Source organism: Manis javanica, chromosome 9 (assembly GCF_040802235.1).
Source record: "Manis javanica isolate MJ-LG chromosome 9, MJ_LKY, whole genome shotgun sequence".
NCBI lineage: Eukaryota > Metazoa > Chordata > Mammalia > Pholidota > Manidae > Manis > Manis javanica.
This window is the reverse complement of record NC_133164.1, coordinates 70859838-70877200: the sequence shown is the minus strand read 5'-3', so window position 1 is coordinate 70877200 and position 17363 is coordinate 70859838. Positions and strand designations below refer to the sequence as shown.

Sequence of the window (17363 nt, the reverse complement as noted above, 5' to 3'; positions counted from 1 at the left end):
GCTACAATGACTGCTTTCAAATCAAAAGTCTGGGTTCTCTTTTAAATACTTAGTAGCTGACAAAATTGTGTGTTCTATCTAGGGGTTCCCTACACTGTGAAGTCTTTGTTCAGTAAAAATGGTGGAGAGACAACCATTATACAGTCAATTTCCAACATTATGTTCTCAGTAAAAAAAAATGATTACATTTGAGCCCTTTTAGATCTACTGTCTGTATGACAAATGCAACCATTCACTCTGTGCCTACTAAATCTTTAAAAGGAGTACGTTTTTCATCTTTAGTGGTATCACATTTAAAAAAGAAAAAGGAGACAATCTTGGATGTGATGATAATATCTTAGCTTTGAGTCATCAGTATTTTGATATTTCAAAACCATTCTCTCAAGAAGAATTGAAAATATTCTGGGGAAACTACACATTTTTCTTCTCTCCTTTTTTTTAAGGTCAGGTGACTGTACAATGTCTGTGTTTACAAAACAGGAAGGTCTCTGTCCTTGTAGACAATTTAGCCTATAAGAAACTAACATTTGAAGTAATTTTCTATGGTCTTTCTGAAAAACTTTTAAGCTAGTAAAAAATATGTGCATTCCAGTCCATATAATAAATTGGACTGGAAGAGACTGTCCTAGTACTAAGCTGAATCTGGATCAGATTAAAATTCCAAACACATTTATGCCCAACTTTTTGTAACATCTCTAATTTCCACAGATTAGAAATTAAGGTGTGAGAGCAGCCAGATCTTACCAAATGTTTTAGTGAATAAGATAAAACTATCTTTAAAAATATTTTTTAAAAGTTATACCAATAACCTTCAAGATCTAAAGAAATACCATAGTGTAAAAATATGAGGGATGTTTGCTACAGAAAAGGAAATGTCTACTTAGTTTTCTTATTTTCTGAAAAAGAAGTACATTTAGGTACTGGGCTAGCTCTTACTGAGTATCATAACTTCAAAGGTATGTTAATATGTTAACACTCTTTAAAAACACTTTAATATACACCCAGTCTTGACAGAACAGTTACAAAATACCACCAAGAAACCTGTTTAAGAAGTTAAAACTTGGCAAGTGAAAAAGGTTCAACATTTTCTTTCAGTGACAAGAGTGAAGAAAGCATTTAACAAATGAATGTCAGTGTGGGCCTTGCATTTGCTACCATCCTCAACTCAACACCAGGCAGGGCAAGCACACCTTCTGTGTGAGCCGAGCCCACAACAGGTATGAGGCCCAGGTCAGGGGCTGTGGGAGAGGGCCTGCCCTCGGGAAGTCTTGTGATCTAAGACCCAGGTACCCTCTGAGGGTCCTCCAGGGCTCAGTGGACTGTAAGCTTTGCCTCCCATTAGGGAATAAAGCAAAGGTCTTCCTACAAGTGGAGAATGTCGGAGTTTCCTGCTGGGCAAAGCAGGAGCTGTTAGACATCCAGTGAGATGCTCTGTTCTCACGCTGGTGCGGTTTGGCAACACTGCGCCAGCGTGAGGAGTTGCCTGCCTGTGCTTACTACCGACAACAGCCACAGCGATCACAGTAGCTGGGTTCTGGCAGTGAGAGGAAGATAAGAAAGGTCAGAAATGAAGTTGTGTGTTTGAGAACTGGCATTTTTAACATGTAGTCACATTAATGTTGCCCCCCTCTGGACTCCTGGGCCAACCATAACATCAGCAGGAACACACTATCTCTTTAGAGGTGATCTCAGATTTAAGAAAATGGAGCAAACGTGTTCTTTTGCCATTTCTGAAGCACTGGTCACGTTTCCTCAAGCCCGCCAGTGGGCCTTTAAAGTGGGTCACATGCATTCTTGACCATCTGTGTACACATATCTAGGTGTAAGATATAGGGTTTACAACCCCAGCGCTGTGTGCTTTGAGATTTCACAACCCAGGCAACAGCTCAAGGACTTGTCACAAATGTACCCTGCTGAGAACTGCACATGGAGAAGGGCCCAAAGGCAAGTGAGTGGAAAACAGCTGCCGAGGGAGAGAAACAAAACTGGCCTCTAGCTGGTGCCTGAAAGCGATTCAGAGAAAGCTGGCGTCTCCCATGGCAAGAAGGGTTCTGGCTGATCCTCAGTGACCTGCAGGGGGCAGAGCTTTCAGCAGGCTGTCCCCACCTGTTCAACGTCTCTACAGGTGGCCCACTGGCCACTTCAAATACATTCCTGCTTGTCACCTATTCCATTGCCAGTAAGTTTTGGATTCCAGGTGTGTCTATAAATCATCACTGCAAAGTCAACAAACCAGAGGGAGGAAATACACGTAATCTGTGAGCTTTTGCCAGTCACAAGTTGTTTTGGACAAAGCATTACTCTGCAACATCAGCCTGATTCTGCCACTTCCCTACCTGCCCAGCCTGTCCTGCCCAGATAGCAGGCCGCACCTGCAGGAGCTAGCTTTTGCTTACTTGCAAGTGGGATATTTCCCAAGGGAATGGCTTATCTTTATTCACTTTTGGTAAAGTTTTTTAAAAGGTATTACAGCTGCTACACTTTTTATCAAACACAAATCATGTTTCCTGTAAAACATTTGCCAACAATAAAAACAAATATCCCCCTCCCTGTGTAAATCAGATGAAAATGTGGGTGGATGCGTGAATCCACAGACTATTCATATACATGCTCACTCAAAAGGAAACCTTTAGCAAAAAAATTTAAGAATCTATGGATCCAGGCTGATTTTAACATATACTGTTTTTTTATTAAATATGTAAAAAGATAAATGCAAGTCAAGTTATTCACATATTTAGAGACAAAAAATTATTCTACCATGCGACCACAGGTAAGTAATGTAAATGAATGTGATACATCTGATAAGATTTCATTTATTATGTCCTTACTTATCTATATTTATAATTAACAATACATATGTTTACATTCCTTTCAGTTTACATTTAATATATAACAAAAGACTTACGGTGTCCTATTTAGTAAAAGTAATCTGAATGCATACTAAACCTTAGTGGAATAATGGAAATACTCACCAGGGAAGGGAAGAGTTCTTGATTCCCTTCTGGAGTTTACTTCTCTCGGGTCAATGGAGTGTCTTTGTCTTTTCTTTTTCTGCTTGGACAGACGACAGGCTCTTCCTCTGCCTCCTGCTTCAATCACTTCCTACCTGACATGAGCAATGGAAGTGCTCAACCAGTCACCCCCCTTCCAGAGGGTGGGCGGGGGGACAGAAAGGACGCCTGGCTCCTGAGGGAGGTGCAGAGCGTGCACCAAGGGATGCTCCTCAGGCCGGCATGATGGTGTCACAGCGGCCACAGAGTAATGTGTGCCCTGGATGCTGAGATGAGAATGAAGGGAGACAGCCACCAGGGAGAAAGGAGCCCTGGGAAATGAGGGTGGTCTGCACAGAAGCTGCAGTGCAGTGAAGAGGCCTGGGAAACCTGGCTGCTAAAGGTTCCCCAAAGCTTCAGCAAGGTCACTTGCGATGCAGCACACTGGAAGGTGTTCCAGGTGGGGACGCGAGGAGGAATTTATAGCTCTTCTCTGAGCAAGTGAACAGGCTCCCCCAAGATGCTGGGGAGAATGATGTACGGCCATGGTGAGGGTGGCTGGGTGTCACTGGTGAGGCTCACACAGGTAACACGTTGATCATGTGCATCCACATGACAGGAGCTGGGTCATGGCACAGCTGGCACTGGGCATCAATGAGATGCCCAGACAGGAAAAGAACTGCCTAGGAACTATGAAGTGCCACCTGAATGGAACTGTTGTGCCCTTTTATAATGCCTATTTGAAAATGGAGACTCAAGTGAATGCAGCAGAGTGGACCCCGTGTAAGGCATGATGCTGTGTAGGGCACAAGGACTACCTGTGGCCAGGTGTGGGGGGATGTCCCTGCCAGGAGCAAGGCTTTCTGGCCTGAGAGACGACCTGCCACCAGGATGCAGAGCAAGCAGGAGACCAGGCAGGGAAGCCAGACACCACAGACGCCTGTGCAGCCCTGCAGTGCTGGTCTGACCGCCAACACGAGCCACACTCCTCACACAGAATGCAGTGAGTACCACTTCACTGCACAAGATTTATTCTGAGAAAACTTCTTTTGGTGGAAAGCTTCAAATGCTAGAATTTAGAATTAATTTAATCATCAATAAATGTCAAAGCTTTATGATACATAATTCAGAAATTTATTTTAAGCCTTTTCAGCTAAGATGAAACTGGGGGGCACACCTGCTGCTTTTGTTGCACCTGCTGAAGTCGAATAACAAGTGAAAGTAAATCTGAAGTCATAAACCAAGTGAAATGAACAATCTGGGAAGGGTTACTATCCGTCAAAGGGCAAATAAAAAAAAAAAAGAGGAAAAGATTTGGGAAGATACTAAGAAAATGTGCAAAATTAGTTTTAAAAATAAGGAATGCTTTTAATTCATTAATGTTTCCTCTTTTTATGAATTGCCACAGTGTAGGGAAGGCCAATGACAAGGAGGGCCGCAGGGTCACATGGGAGAGATCCTGTTCCAGAGGCACAAGAGCCACAGGGGTCTCTGTTCTGCCATTCTGGTGTCAACACCATACCTCAGAACCAGGAGCTCCCTTGGAATTATGCTCCTTATTAACAAGGTCTCCACTTCCACTTGGGCGGCATGGGGCTGCACACTCAGAAGTTGTTCTTTAGAAGCTCCCTTGTGTGGAGGAAGGAATTGGGCTGAAACCCACACAAGCAGGAGGGAACCTGTACCTATGCAGACCCCTCTGGACTACAGACACCTGATGACAGCTTTTGGCAAGAGTGGCTGCCCACCAAGAGGACCCTGAGGAAGAAAACAGCATGAAAACCTGGGTGGGGGACAAGCAGTTAGAGGGCTAAGTCGAGGTGGTGTTTTTCTTGAGTGAACATCTTTAAATTAAACAACACACTGTGTGGTGGTCTAACATGCTGATGTATGGACACTGCAGGGCCCTGAAATCCTAGTCTTGATTCCATTTTTTTTCCCTTTAGTGTTGAGAGTAGAGGAAGAAACTGTTTTTCCCCATGAAACAAGTGAATGTTGTTATGGCTTTCGTATCAAGGATCCCTTTCCCTTTGTTTCAACTTATTATTTGATCAAATTTATGCCGATAGGTTAGACTTGAAAACATCAAAGCACCACAAATGTGTGTGACACCAACTGACACTGGGTTGAGAAATGCCAATGTAAATACCATATATCACGTTACCATTGTTTCACACCAGGATATAAAGGGGCTGTTGGTGGGTGGGTGGGAGAGTTGCTCTGGGAAGAAATGAAAAGAGCAGAACCAATCTCAAGCAGCCAAGTGGCGGAGCTGAAGGTATGTGACCCCATAACCTCTCAGGTAGGCCAAGCAGCTGGCCGCTACGGGTCTTGGCAGAGGGAATGGGAACTGAGCGCAGCGGCTGGCAAACGTGACAGTGCTGTGATGTGAACGGCACACAGGGAACCACTGGTTTCTGTTGAGCTTGAGGCCACACGTTCCAATTCTCCAGAAGAAAAGTTCTCACGCAAAACACAAGTGTTGAGAGTCGCCAAGATGGTTCAGTATTCTTCCTGCTGCTGGGGCTGTGGCTCGTGGACTTGCTCCTCCGCTTCCGGCTCTTCCGGGTGGCCCTCCTGCGGGGCATGGGGGAAAGCTTCAGCAGAAACAATGGACTGTGCTAGAGACCCTGCAGTGGCCCAGGTTGTGGAGAGCATGGGCTTAGGCACATCTCCTGTGCGAGAGCCAGTGCACACCCTGGCTGCCCTTATTTCCCTGCTCCACTGGAGAATAATGGGTCGGCCTAGAGCACAGTCACCAGGCGTCACACATCAAACTCTCCTAACCATTCTGGAAGATCCTCACAGTACACACTGCGTGCTTTCCTACCCTCTGTGACAGAGTTAACCCAAATGAGACAAACTCAAGGGCACCATAACAACCATGGACAAGCCTGCTAGGACAGCACAGAGGCCTGGCCCTGCGGTGCGCTGGACAGCCACCCCGACGCAGACAGCTGCTGATGAGGAGCTTCTGACTCCTGTCCTGCCTGTTAATCTTCTCACCTGGCTGCATGTCTGCTTGAAGCAGAAAAGCAACTTATCAGAGTGGTAAGTTAAGGATGATAACCAGGTTTTGAGGGCTGCGCTGGGCAAGGCGGCCTCTCTGACAGTGGAGCTCAGGAGCTTCAGCTCAAGGACTCTAGGGCACCTATTATGGGTATGTGAGACCTTTTTTACTTACTCTCTGCTTACTGGCTATGACTCAGAGGGTCAAGGTGTCCTCTAGTTAGCCCCCAGTAACCTATTTATTCATTTGCCTAACCCAGTGAAGCACATTGTGAACACCAACTGTAGGGAACTTCAACCCAGTCAGTCATATTTGCACATCGGGTGCTTTGAACTCACAGAGGATAATCAGCTCTTTGTAGCACAAGCAGAGGGAGCGTGGTTGACCAATCCAGAGTGCTCCCCCACCAACAGTGCATTACGCCCTGTGCAGGACCTACAGAGGTGCTCAGGTCCTCTCGCGCTGTGCATACTCCTTTCATACCGTGAGCCACCCCTCCTGTCTGCTCCTACCAAGGTCCCTTAGACCAGGTCCAACTCAAATGTCGCAGGACCACTTCCCTGGATCAGAGCCACAACACTTTCTTTTCTTCTCCTGCAGCACTGTTTCCTCCTTGTCTATAAAGTATGAATTGCAATCTAATTTTCTTGAGCCTTGTGGCTTGCCCACTGATCTGAGGTCACTGAAGTCAGTGGTAGGGCCTCATTCACCTGTGTCACAGAACCTGATGCATGTTCTATTAAGGGGAAGAACTCAGAGGGTGCAGAGGAGTGGATGTCCGAGACTACCAGACTATCAGTCAGTCACAGGCTGCTGATCTTCAGAGAGGCATTAGAATGTCAAGGTTATAAGCATGAACTCTAGGGTTCATATCCCAGGCCCACTACTTATAAGTGGGGTGACTTTGGGCATGTAATTTAACTGCTCTGTGCCTGAATTTCTCATCTATAAAATGGAGGCTGTAACAAGAATACCCATTTGACAAGAGTTTTCAATGAGTTTCAGTGATCAGTGAATCAGTGGGGTCACTGAAATCAAGAGGACACAGCGAGTTCCAACAAACTTCTCAGAACAGTGTTTGGCTGTGACAGTGCGAAAGAGGGAGTCACTGGCTCTCTTGGTACGTGGTCTCCTCTTGTCTAGGGGCAAAGAAGGAAACTAATGCTCGTGGGAGTTTACCAGGGATGGTGGACTGGCAATTCCTAGGTGTCTGTCCTATTACAGGCACTGCCTTGGTGGTGCTGGAAGGCTTCTCTCTCTAAGCTTTACCTCCCTGGTTAATGCTTCTGTCAGGCCCCACACCACAGCCTGTGTGTGAGAGTGTGAGCGTTGAGTGTGTCCTCACCGGCTAGCTACATGGTTGCCTCTCCTGCCAGGCTCCCAGCCCCACTGAAGGTTAGGGATGATGTTTTACTCATCATCCTAACTTTAATGCTAGCATGCTGCACTCCATATCATACTGCTCAGACTTCAGCAGGTCTGAAGTGCGCTTTTCTTGTGTAATTGTTTTGTGTGTGTTAGGCTGCTGATGGGAAAGTCTTAGGAATGAGAATCTGTTTAACATTTTATAGAAAAGCTTGTTTGCTTACGTCCACATTGGGAGTTACCAGAGGGCTAACAGAGTTAACAGAGGACTGAAAGTCAGGATTTGGACTCAAGTAGTTACAAGCTTGTGGCCTGCTGTGGGGCCGGGAATCCACTGAACTAGCTACTTCTCATCCTTGTCAAGCAAGGGGGTGGCTCTGGGTTCTCCAGCTGGCCATGGCAGCCCTCTCATTCACAGGGCACCACCGTGGCCTCACTCATCTGCAGCAACCAGGACCCCAGACCATTGCCCATTGCTACTGGGCAATACCAGTGTAAAGAGCAGACCTCCCAGGTCCTCGGCATACTGCTAATGCCAGGGCTGCGAGTCAAGGCAGTCCGACAGCCTGGCAGAATGCACGGGGATTCTGAGGCGGTTATGTCATGCACCCACCTCGGCTCCCACAATGCTGTATAGGCTCACAGGAAAAGTGATCGCATATTTAAGCAGGAGGCCAGGCAAGACCTCTGCTAAACTGGTAAATAAAGCACAGGATGCCACTCACCCACCTAACACGAGCACATCAGTCCACTGCATCTTACTCTAAATGTTGGGCTGTGAGTGATTGCGTTAGCATTCCTTATTCCCAGGACAATCATCAGAGAGAAGCAAGCTGGAAGACTGCTGAGGAAGGCTCTTGGCTACTGTGGGACAAGGGGGCCCCAGGAGGGAGGAGGGGTCATCAGAAAGCTCCCCTGGCCCCCCTTCTGGATGTACATGGTGCACCCCAGGTTCCTCTCTCTGCTGTGTTCATACTGCCTCCTCTGCCTGAAGAGCACTCTGCCCCTGCCCCCAGCCTTGCAGCCCCCGCACAGGGTCACTATGCCCATTATCAGCATCATGACTGACGCCTTGCAGACACTGGTGTTCCTGTCTGCCTTCCTTGCTGGGACTGTGATCCCAGCTGAGGCAGGGCTGTGTCTTCTCTCTCTACCCAATGCTCTGCCCAGTGACAGAAACACAGGCTGCATGCAGTGTCGGCTGAGGTGGGTGGAATCGTTAGGTCACTTTACAGGGGCTTCTGTGACAGCCCCTCGGAAAACAAGTGTGGGTGTTTAAAAGCAGCTGCCGCAGCCGGCAGTTCCACCAGGCAGCAAAACTATGTCTATGTCCATAGAACTGTGGCCCCAAGTCAAGTATTTAGGGTAACAATACTGAGAATATAAGAGAGGGACTGGACACCTGGCTGGTGACCTGCTTTGGAAAGTTTTATGAGGTTTCTGTAACTGTGAATCGAACAGCCTCACAACACAACTTCCATCTGGATTTGCACATCTTCCAAACATGTTATTCAAGGTTGTCTAACTGTAAGAGTCACCAAATGAAGACTTAGACAAGAAATCTGTCCAGCAAAGGCCTCCACCTGAAGTGTCAACACAGGGTTCACCTAGGTTTACCTGAAGACTCACTCAGTCCACACTTGGATCTTTCAGCTCCTCTCCTCCAGGAGGGAGACAACCAAAAACCTCTGCCTTTCTGATATGCAGTTGCACCAAAGGCATCACTCACAATCTATTGGCATTTCTTCCCCACACTGTGCACAGCACACCTGTGTGTGGGTGTAAATCCACCTACCCCTGAAGTGTGCGAATGACCTCAAAACAGGACAGTGTCAGGGTCGAGCACAGTGGGGGAAAAGGCAGCTTCTGAGCACGGGGTGTGTGTGCAGTGGCATGGCAACCTCTGAGCATATTTTTCCCTAAGTTATGCCTTTCCCTGAGACACCAGGGGAAGATGGGTGAGAAAGAGCTTTTTTAGGGCTCACTCACTTACTGGAAGAACCTGGATAAGTTTCTAGGAGGCTGCCATAGAAACAGGAACCTTGAGCTCAGGGAAAAAGGCAAAATGCCTGAAGGCTTTACAGTGTTTGGGAAGGTTCTTTGAGCCTCTAGTGGGAGAAGCAGAAAGGAGCGTAGGCGAGCTGCTCCTGAGCCTCTCCACGTCCACCCCTGTACCATGCCTCTCATGTGCATGTGCATGCTCACGATGCCAGCACAGGCAGCAGATGGAAAACACTCAGCATGGTATCAGGGCTCATGGCAGTCTCCCTTTCATTCAACACAGAAACCGGATTTCAAAAAGAAAAGGGTCTTGTCACATTATCAATAAGAACATGGGTATGTCCAAGATCCAATGGCTTACTCTCTAGAAAAATCTCAGTGTAGCCTGATGTTTTCTTTTGGAGTTGTCCACATACAGAGCTGCATCAGACTACATCCTGGAACTAGAAAACATTAAGGCAGCAATTGCATATGAAGACTGCTCTGGTGATGTATACACGTCTGTGGCTGTATCCAGGTCTCTTCCTGAATTTTAGAAACTCCTTAGCATATACTTAAATGGTGATGACACCATCTCTCTCTTTTCCCTCCCACATTTTCCTCTACTTGACGAGATCAGCACAGTGGTGGAACAATAATAAAGTGGCTTTACAGATGGGAACCATAATAAAGTGGCTTTACAGACGCTAACACAGGAACATGGGCTCTCGGTGCATGCTGACCTAGACGACAGGTGGCCAGAAGAAGCCAGGACAGCACTTTCGAAGGTGTAAGTCCCCAAACCGAGATAAGGGGGGCTAATGGGGAAAATTCAGGAACTTACTTCACTCTTCACTCGTGTACTGTGTCATCTCAATACTGTCAGTGAGACAAAGCCTACCTTGCAGCCCTCTCAAAGGGCTGCTGCCTCTGTTTCCTCCCTGCCCATGGTACCTACATAATGAGACATGGGGAACACAGTCCTCAAGATTTGGGGCTCTGACTTCAGGAAATCTGGGTTCAAATTCTAGTGTCAGGGCTTACTGAGTGTGGGTCGTTGGGCAAGTAACTTTATCTGTAAAGTCGAGATAAGGAAAATTCTGACCCCTCATAGGGATGTGATTAGGGTGACAAATGTGTATAGAACATGAGCAAACATAGCAGCTAGCACGTGCTAAATGCTCAAAAAGAGTGAGCTGTTACTATCTGCATGGTCTTCATTTGAAGGTGATCCCAGCTTGGGGAAGGGAGGGCATGAACTCAGGGCTATGGGGCCAGATGCAGACCATGCTGCCTCCTCACCCGGTGAAGGAGTTTGACCGCTCTGCTGCCTCAGAGCCTCTCATTTGTAAAATGGGGCAGCAACCATATCTACCTGACAGGACGCTCAAGTGAGTTAAAGGAGCTGGTGAACGTGACGCCTTGGCCCTTCCCCCTCAGCTCCCTTCGCAGGTGTCTAAGGACAGGGCTTGCTAAACTACCACACGGTCTTTCTGACTGATGATACCTGGGAGTACTTCTGCAGGGTCTGCATTACAGTGCCTGCACACAAGAATGGCTCTGAACCCAGACTGCAGCGGGCAGGTGGGGGTGACGTGAATGGTGGCAGAGAAGCTAAGGAAGTCATCTAGGCAGAGTCCCAATCACATTGGGAGGTAGGAGCTCTGGACCTCAGCAGGCCCAGCCATGACTAGGCAGGATTCAGGGCCTGTGCCAATGCCAACCCTAACACGGAGTTCACCTGCCAATGCTCCCAACACAGGGTTCCCTCTTGGGACAAGCTCTGGCTTGAGGTTAGGGTCAGACGGCTTCTCCTCCTGCTGGAAGTACAGGGCTGGGAAGATCTAGTGCTGCGTGCTGCCTCCTCCCACTAACGGGCACCTTCATTCACCCTCAAGGCGCCCTTAGACCTCGTTGGATTTAGCCTCACACAAGCTTGAGGAGAATGAGCTTGACAGATTCAAAGCATGCTCTGCAAGCAGGGCACTAGGGCCATGCCACTTGGGGTGGTGCAGACACACTACACATCAACCTTAGGCTTCTTCCACCAGATCTGAAAAGACAGAGGACCATATTTTGTGAAGCTATCTGCCTTTGGGACCTGACTGGGCAGATGCTGAGTGCTTCAAGATCTATAGTTGAAGCTAATGATAACCAAGACGTAAGTTTAAAAAAATATCTGGGGGAGATGAAAAAAGTGACAGAGAATCCCCAAACCTTGGACAGTTTTGGAAAATTTCATCACTAGGATTTTAAATATTACAGGGATTCAACTGGAATAAGTCATAAAGTAAACTTGCCAGCGGCGTGTTACATTCTGTGGAAATCCCAGCACACACAACTCAAGTACAGAGTCCTCAGAGCACACACAGGCCCCCCAAACCTACAGGGACTTTCTAACAGCTTCCACCTGGCCTGAGACGGCACGTGAGAGCCAGCCCACCCTCCTGCCTGCCTCACTGCTGGGGACTCTCCCTCCACGCACGCACAAGCAGGCTGGGGTGACCGCCCTGCTCTCCGCCATCGAGCCTGCCCCTTCCCCTCCTTGCTTCTCGAGTGTCTCGTTCCTTTGCTGCTCTGCACATCTGCTTTCCATCACCAGGATGGAACCACAATTCTGGGTGTCTCTGCAGCACATGTGCTTACAAGGAGCAGCCCCGCCAAGTGGGCCCTTCCCATGGAGGCCTTCAACAAGTCCTTTCCAGCAGAGGGCTGTTTATGGGGATGATCCAGAATGACAGGGAGTCACCTAGTCAGCTGGCTATGAAATGAAAACAGACGGCTGTGGGGCCTGCAGGGACAGGACAAGCATCTAGGTTAATTTCTCCTTTAACCACACTCTAATCCTGCAGGAAGAAAGAGGACTCCTTATGCACACTCTGGCTGCCTATTTGCTCTGAGCTGAAAAACACCTGAGATTTGGCTGAATAAACCCTATTTTTCTTTTCTCTGCATCAATCAGTCCCCCTGCTCTCCTCCTGCCCCCCCCCCCCCCAATCTCTTCCCGGGTTAATTTGGGGAATCACTCCCGCAAATATGGGGCAACAGATCATGCTGGTAATGGTCATTTCTCGGGGGGGGGGAGTGTCTAATGCATTGGCTGGGCTCTGATTCTGAGGCCCCAGGCGGTCCCCAAAAGTACACTGGTCACTGCACTTTGACTGAGAGCATCACTTTGTAACACAAGAAACAAGGACTCTCCTCACACTTACATGTTCTTCCGAAGCATAAAGGACTTCCATTAGTCGCTGCACAAGGTCATTGTTTTCCTGCCCATGTTCTTGGCAGAGTAGCTCAATCTCTCTCAGCTTTCCAAAGTAGAAATCCCTTTCCTTTTCCATGCCTTCTAGGGCAAGTTTTAATGAGTGTACCTGCAAGGGAGTGATGGAAGAGAAGAAAAGCACGAGAACACAGTTTAAGAGGAGACCAACCATGCTTGCTCAGGAAGACCCCAAACATGAAAAGACACATATGCATAAATAACCCATGTGCAAGTCTGTGGGAGTACAAGGGTTTGTTTTCTGATGCTTGATCCTGGGCCACAATGGCCAACTGCAACATTACAGCAGTTATCCCCTCTGCCAGCTGCCTGGTATCAACCAGTGCCTGAGCGGCCACTCCCTTTGACACAGCTCCATGCAGGCTCCGAGTGAGCGCTCCTCTCCTCTCCTGCAAGTGTGAGCCATAGCACATCTTTCTCCTACTTGTCCAAACTCTCTGCCCTGAGGGAGATGTGTGAATGGAGGAGGGAGGCTGTCTTGTTGTTACTTTACGTGCACTTTGAGGCTCTGTTCCTTCAGAAACTTCAGATGATACTAAGAGCCACTGTTAGTGTTGGGCCCCTTCTCAAATGTTCCAGACTAGACAAAAGCTCTCTACTGAGGAACAGGGCCCTGGTTGCACAAGGCAAGCAGAATGGGTCTGCCTTCATCTCTCCCTGGGCTCGCACTGGTCCATCACAGGAAAGGTGGGAGGGGATGGATGCTCCATCCATGCCTCAGCACAACAGCCCTCCTTCCTGTCTCCCCTTGATGCTGGTTCAGAGGCCTCGCAGGGCTGGGTGGTACCCACAGTGACTACAGAGACAGTGCTGTGAGGCCAGGCCCAACAGCCCCATCCCCGGCTGAGCTGACTCTGAAGGCAGCAGAAGCAGGTGCAGTCTCAAATTCCAGGCTGCACCTCTCCGGTGAGCACCAGAGCTGCACACAGGCCCAAACCACACCCTGTTCCTGCTCCCTGAGAATCCCTCATCCTTTTCTTTGACCCTCTTGTGCATTCCATGTCTGCACAGAGCATGCTCTTCAGGAGGCAGATCAAGGCTTCTGTGGTCCTCCACAGCTGACACCTCTCTTTCGTGTCACTCGTAACAGAATTTCCAGACATTGCATTTGGAATGGAAAAGTTCCTCTTCTTGATAGTAACTCTGGGCCTTTGTGCTTGCTGTCTGTCTGTGCGGACTTACTGAGTCCCTCTGATGCATACTGAGCACACGCAGTGCCCCTTCCCTTCCTGCAGGCCTGGCAAACTGGTGTCACTCCTTTCAGACTCAGGCTTCTGGGCCCATGGTGTTCAAACTGCCAATGCCCTCACGAAGCAGCAGGGCAGCAATCACTGACTTTCAACTCCTATTTCTGACATGTATACGGCTAGGACTTTTGTAAAAACTGAAGGCAACTGAATTCTAGGAAAAAGAAAACTCCTTTTATTCTAAAATCCTTTCTTGCTTTAAAAGAAACCAACCTCTCCCTGGACTTGGCCACAGAACCCCTCCAAAGCCTGCGCTGGTGCCAGCAGACAGATCTGTGGCAGTTCAGCTGTCTGTGTCTGCCAGCACTCCTGCAGGAGGCGAGAAGGGTCTCTGGATGCCATCAACCCACAGACACTAGTCTTATCAGCCTCTCGAGAGTGCTTTGGTCTGCATAATGAGCAAAGAGCAGAGGCTCTGTAGGAACACCGAGCCCAGGTAGGCCTTTGATGGTGTTAGAGTTGCATCAGGTAATAGATGCACAACTATAAGCAATCCCCACAAAAAACAGTGAGATCCAAATTATGTGATCAAAGATCGATTGGCAAATGGAATTCACAGTCCCACTCACAGATGCCTGCCTCCTCCCTCACATGGCACAGCAGTGGCTGGGGGCAGACCCTCAACGACAGTGGCGAGGGCATGAGAAGCGGCAGTTCTCTCCTCCCACTTCTGCTTGCAGTGCCTACACACCGCAGGTCCTCCTGGCTCTGCAGCCCGAGCTGGTGTCTGCTGGGGCTGCTGACACCTTCACTCTTGACCCGGGGGGCCCCCTGGGCCAGCAGGGACTCTGCCCCACTGCCTGTTTGCTGACCCACTCTCCAAGAACAGTCCCTAACAATTCCAGTCATCTTCCTCTCCCCAAAGTCAGTTGATTCATTTCTATCACTGGAATTGCCTGGCACAGTGGTATGTTTACAGAATGTCATGGGGAGATTGCCTGAATAAAGGAATTGGCCAAATAAATGAAAACTCCTGAAGTTCATGGCACGTCACCTCCCTATTCCTACCGCAGCTCACTCTCCAGCCTAGGCATTTAACCCAGCTCTTCCCTGTCCTAGTGTCCTCAGTTCCAACACAGTGATGCCTCTGTGGCTGAGCACTAGCTTCAGGGGCCACCCCGGAGGCTTCAAGGACAGATAACCATGGAAATGGGTCTGGAGTAAAGCTCAGAAAACAGTTGTTGAATGAAGGCTCCTAATTTAGGGTATGCACAACCTTCCCTCTGAGGGGCTGGGGTGTGTGTGGGAGGCAGGCACTCTCCCCTCATGCGAATGCAAGGGGCGCCAGCAGGGAGTAGGATTTTGGAAGTAATGAAGGAATTACAAAGAGAAAGAGGAAGACCACTGGAAAGTCACTCTTCCTAGCACGGCACTGTGGGTGGTAGGATGAGGTCAGGGTCATGTGGGGCTCTTCAGCGGCTGGAGCTAAGGGGAGCCTAGGGCGGGCGGGAAGTGGGGCTGGCTGGCTAGGGCAGTAAGGGAGAGGGGCACAAAGGACCCTGGTTTCTAGGTGGTACTGTGGGTTGGCAGGCTGGGACACTGGGTGTGTTAGAGGAGACAACAGGCAGAGGAGAAATCATGAGGAAACATGAGGTGATAAAGACATCAGAAGAATTTGGTTTCCTAAAGAGAAAATAATTATAAATCTAATTATAGAAATCTAAGTATTATAGAGCCATGCCTAACTCTCTCTAGGTCTACCTGCAATCTGTGTGGAGCCTTAGGCACGCTGCCCACGGCTCATTGTTGCTGTCCCAAATGCCTTTTACCTGAGAAGTCATTACTGGAAATTCAGTATAGGCTCAAACTGAGAATTGGCAGATAATTAGAACATTCCAGTTTCTACATCCAAGTCCTACCTACTGGATAACTTAAGATTTCACCTTTTCCATTAAAGTGATCAGAATTGTAAAGAAACACCCTAGTTAAGCAATTGTCTTTTAAACTAGATCATTGATTGCGAATATATAATTATCTCAAAAACTGTTTCCACACTCTCGCTGGCTCATCAAGACTCAGATTAATCATTAAGAATGGCCCACCCATTTGGCTGGGAACGGCCTGAGGACCTTGATTAAAGGCTCCTCCCTTCGTGCTGGGAGTAGCCAGGATAAACGCCGGCTCCTAACTCAGGGCCAGGGCAGGCGACTTTGGCAGCAGGCCCTGGGCTACCAACTGTTTTATTAATTTTAAACTATATATCATCTTGGGAAAATTAACTATTGTTAGTTAGAATGCATACCTAAACTTTTATACTGAAAACTTCAAAGATAGCAGAGCTAGGTTTTCTGTAACCATGAGGAATATTAGATAAAAAGCAAAGTCCTACTTGAAGCACAAACTTCTGCTGAAGTGGGTAGTGTCAGGTTTTGTGCCTTTGCTTGTGTGCAATCGCTGGAAGTTCTAAGGGGGACAGCAGGGTATCTATCTTGCTATCTATCATACTATTAGCACCCAGCACAGTGTCTGTCACATAGAACAGACTTAACAAACAGTTACTGAAGGAAAGGAAGAAGAAAGGGAGGGAAGGAGACTAACTCTAAAGCCTTTAACACTGTCTAGGCTGACCAGAAGTGGGCAGGCAAGCAGGGGTCTAGCCTGGAGCTCATGGCAGGCACACAGGGGAGGCTGGCCTGTGAGCCTGCCATCTGTCCGGGGCTGAGTCATCTGTTCTTCTGTCCCGGTGTATGACTTTGAGATGTGTGACTCACATCTGTACAGCGGGCCTCTGATTTCACCTGCCTCAACCACTCCTTTTCTCTTTACTTGCTTGAAGCCATAGAGTCTCCCTTCCCTTCCCTTCTTTATCCCAGGCCTCTAAGGGGCCTGCCCCCTCCACCATATAACCTGTCCCGGAGACAGGGCTATGGAGGACCTGTTACCTGTTCATTCAGCTGTATGACCTGTGTTTCTAAATCTTTATCGGATCTGGATGCTGAGCTGCTGGATGAAGCCCTTTTGGCTGATGAGGGACGAGAAGGTGTGGATCCTGGTTTAGACACTGGACTTGATTTTGCTGCACCTGAAAGTAATCAGAATAAATTAGAAATACTGGCAACACTGAAATGCTTTTCAGATACACAGCAAATATATGATATAAGAGGACTTTACTGAAGAGTATGATATACCCCAGTGATCACTGCCCATGTGCTTAGAAAGAGTGCACGCAATAAAATGGCAATGCCATCACCTTGGGTAAGTTATTTAACCTTTCTGAGAGTGGTTTTATTCCCTCAAGTAACATGAGATTAATGCACTTGCCCTCTCTCCCTCCAGAGATAAGAATAACAGACACAAAGGGATTTAAAGTTTTTTTTGTTTAAAGAGGAAAGGTTCTTAGATAAGCTCAAAGCATCACCATAATTGAATCTTTAACAAATAAGAAATAGGACCTTATAAAAGATTAATATTTTAGAAGAAATATCAATACAAATATATGTTTTTCTCTTTCAATATGTTTCCTAGCTTTAGCCACTGAAAGCCTGGGAGCA

At 47.9% G+C, this 17363-nt stretch overlaps 1 protein-coding gene across 8 annotated transcripts in view; it reads right to left on the bottom strand.

Annotated features, from left to right (window-relative positions):
* Window positions 1-2663: 2663 nt before the first annotated feature.
* The window catches only part of MAPRE2 (microtubule associated protein RP/EB family member 2), a 163971-nt gene continuing 149271 nt past the window's right edge, over window positions 2664-17363 (bottom strand). For all 8 annotated transcript variants that reach the window (XM_073212764.1, XM_073212765.1, XM_073212767.1 and 5 more), the window contains 3 exons: window positions 16755-16894; window positions 12558-12716; window positions 2664-5567 (listed from right to left, as the gene is read on the bottom strand). In XM_073212764.1, the coding sequence (XP_073068865.1) occupies window positions 5493-5567; window positions 12558-12716; window positions 16755-16894 (374 nt within the window). In that variant the 3' untranslated portion in view covers window positions 2664-5492. The remainder of the gene's footprint in view (window positions 5568-12557; window positions 12717-16754; window positions 16895-17363) is intronic.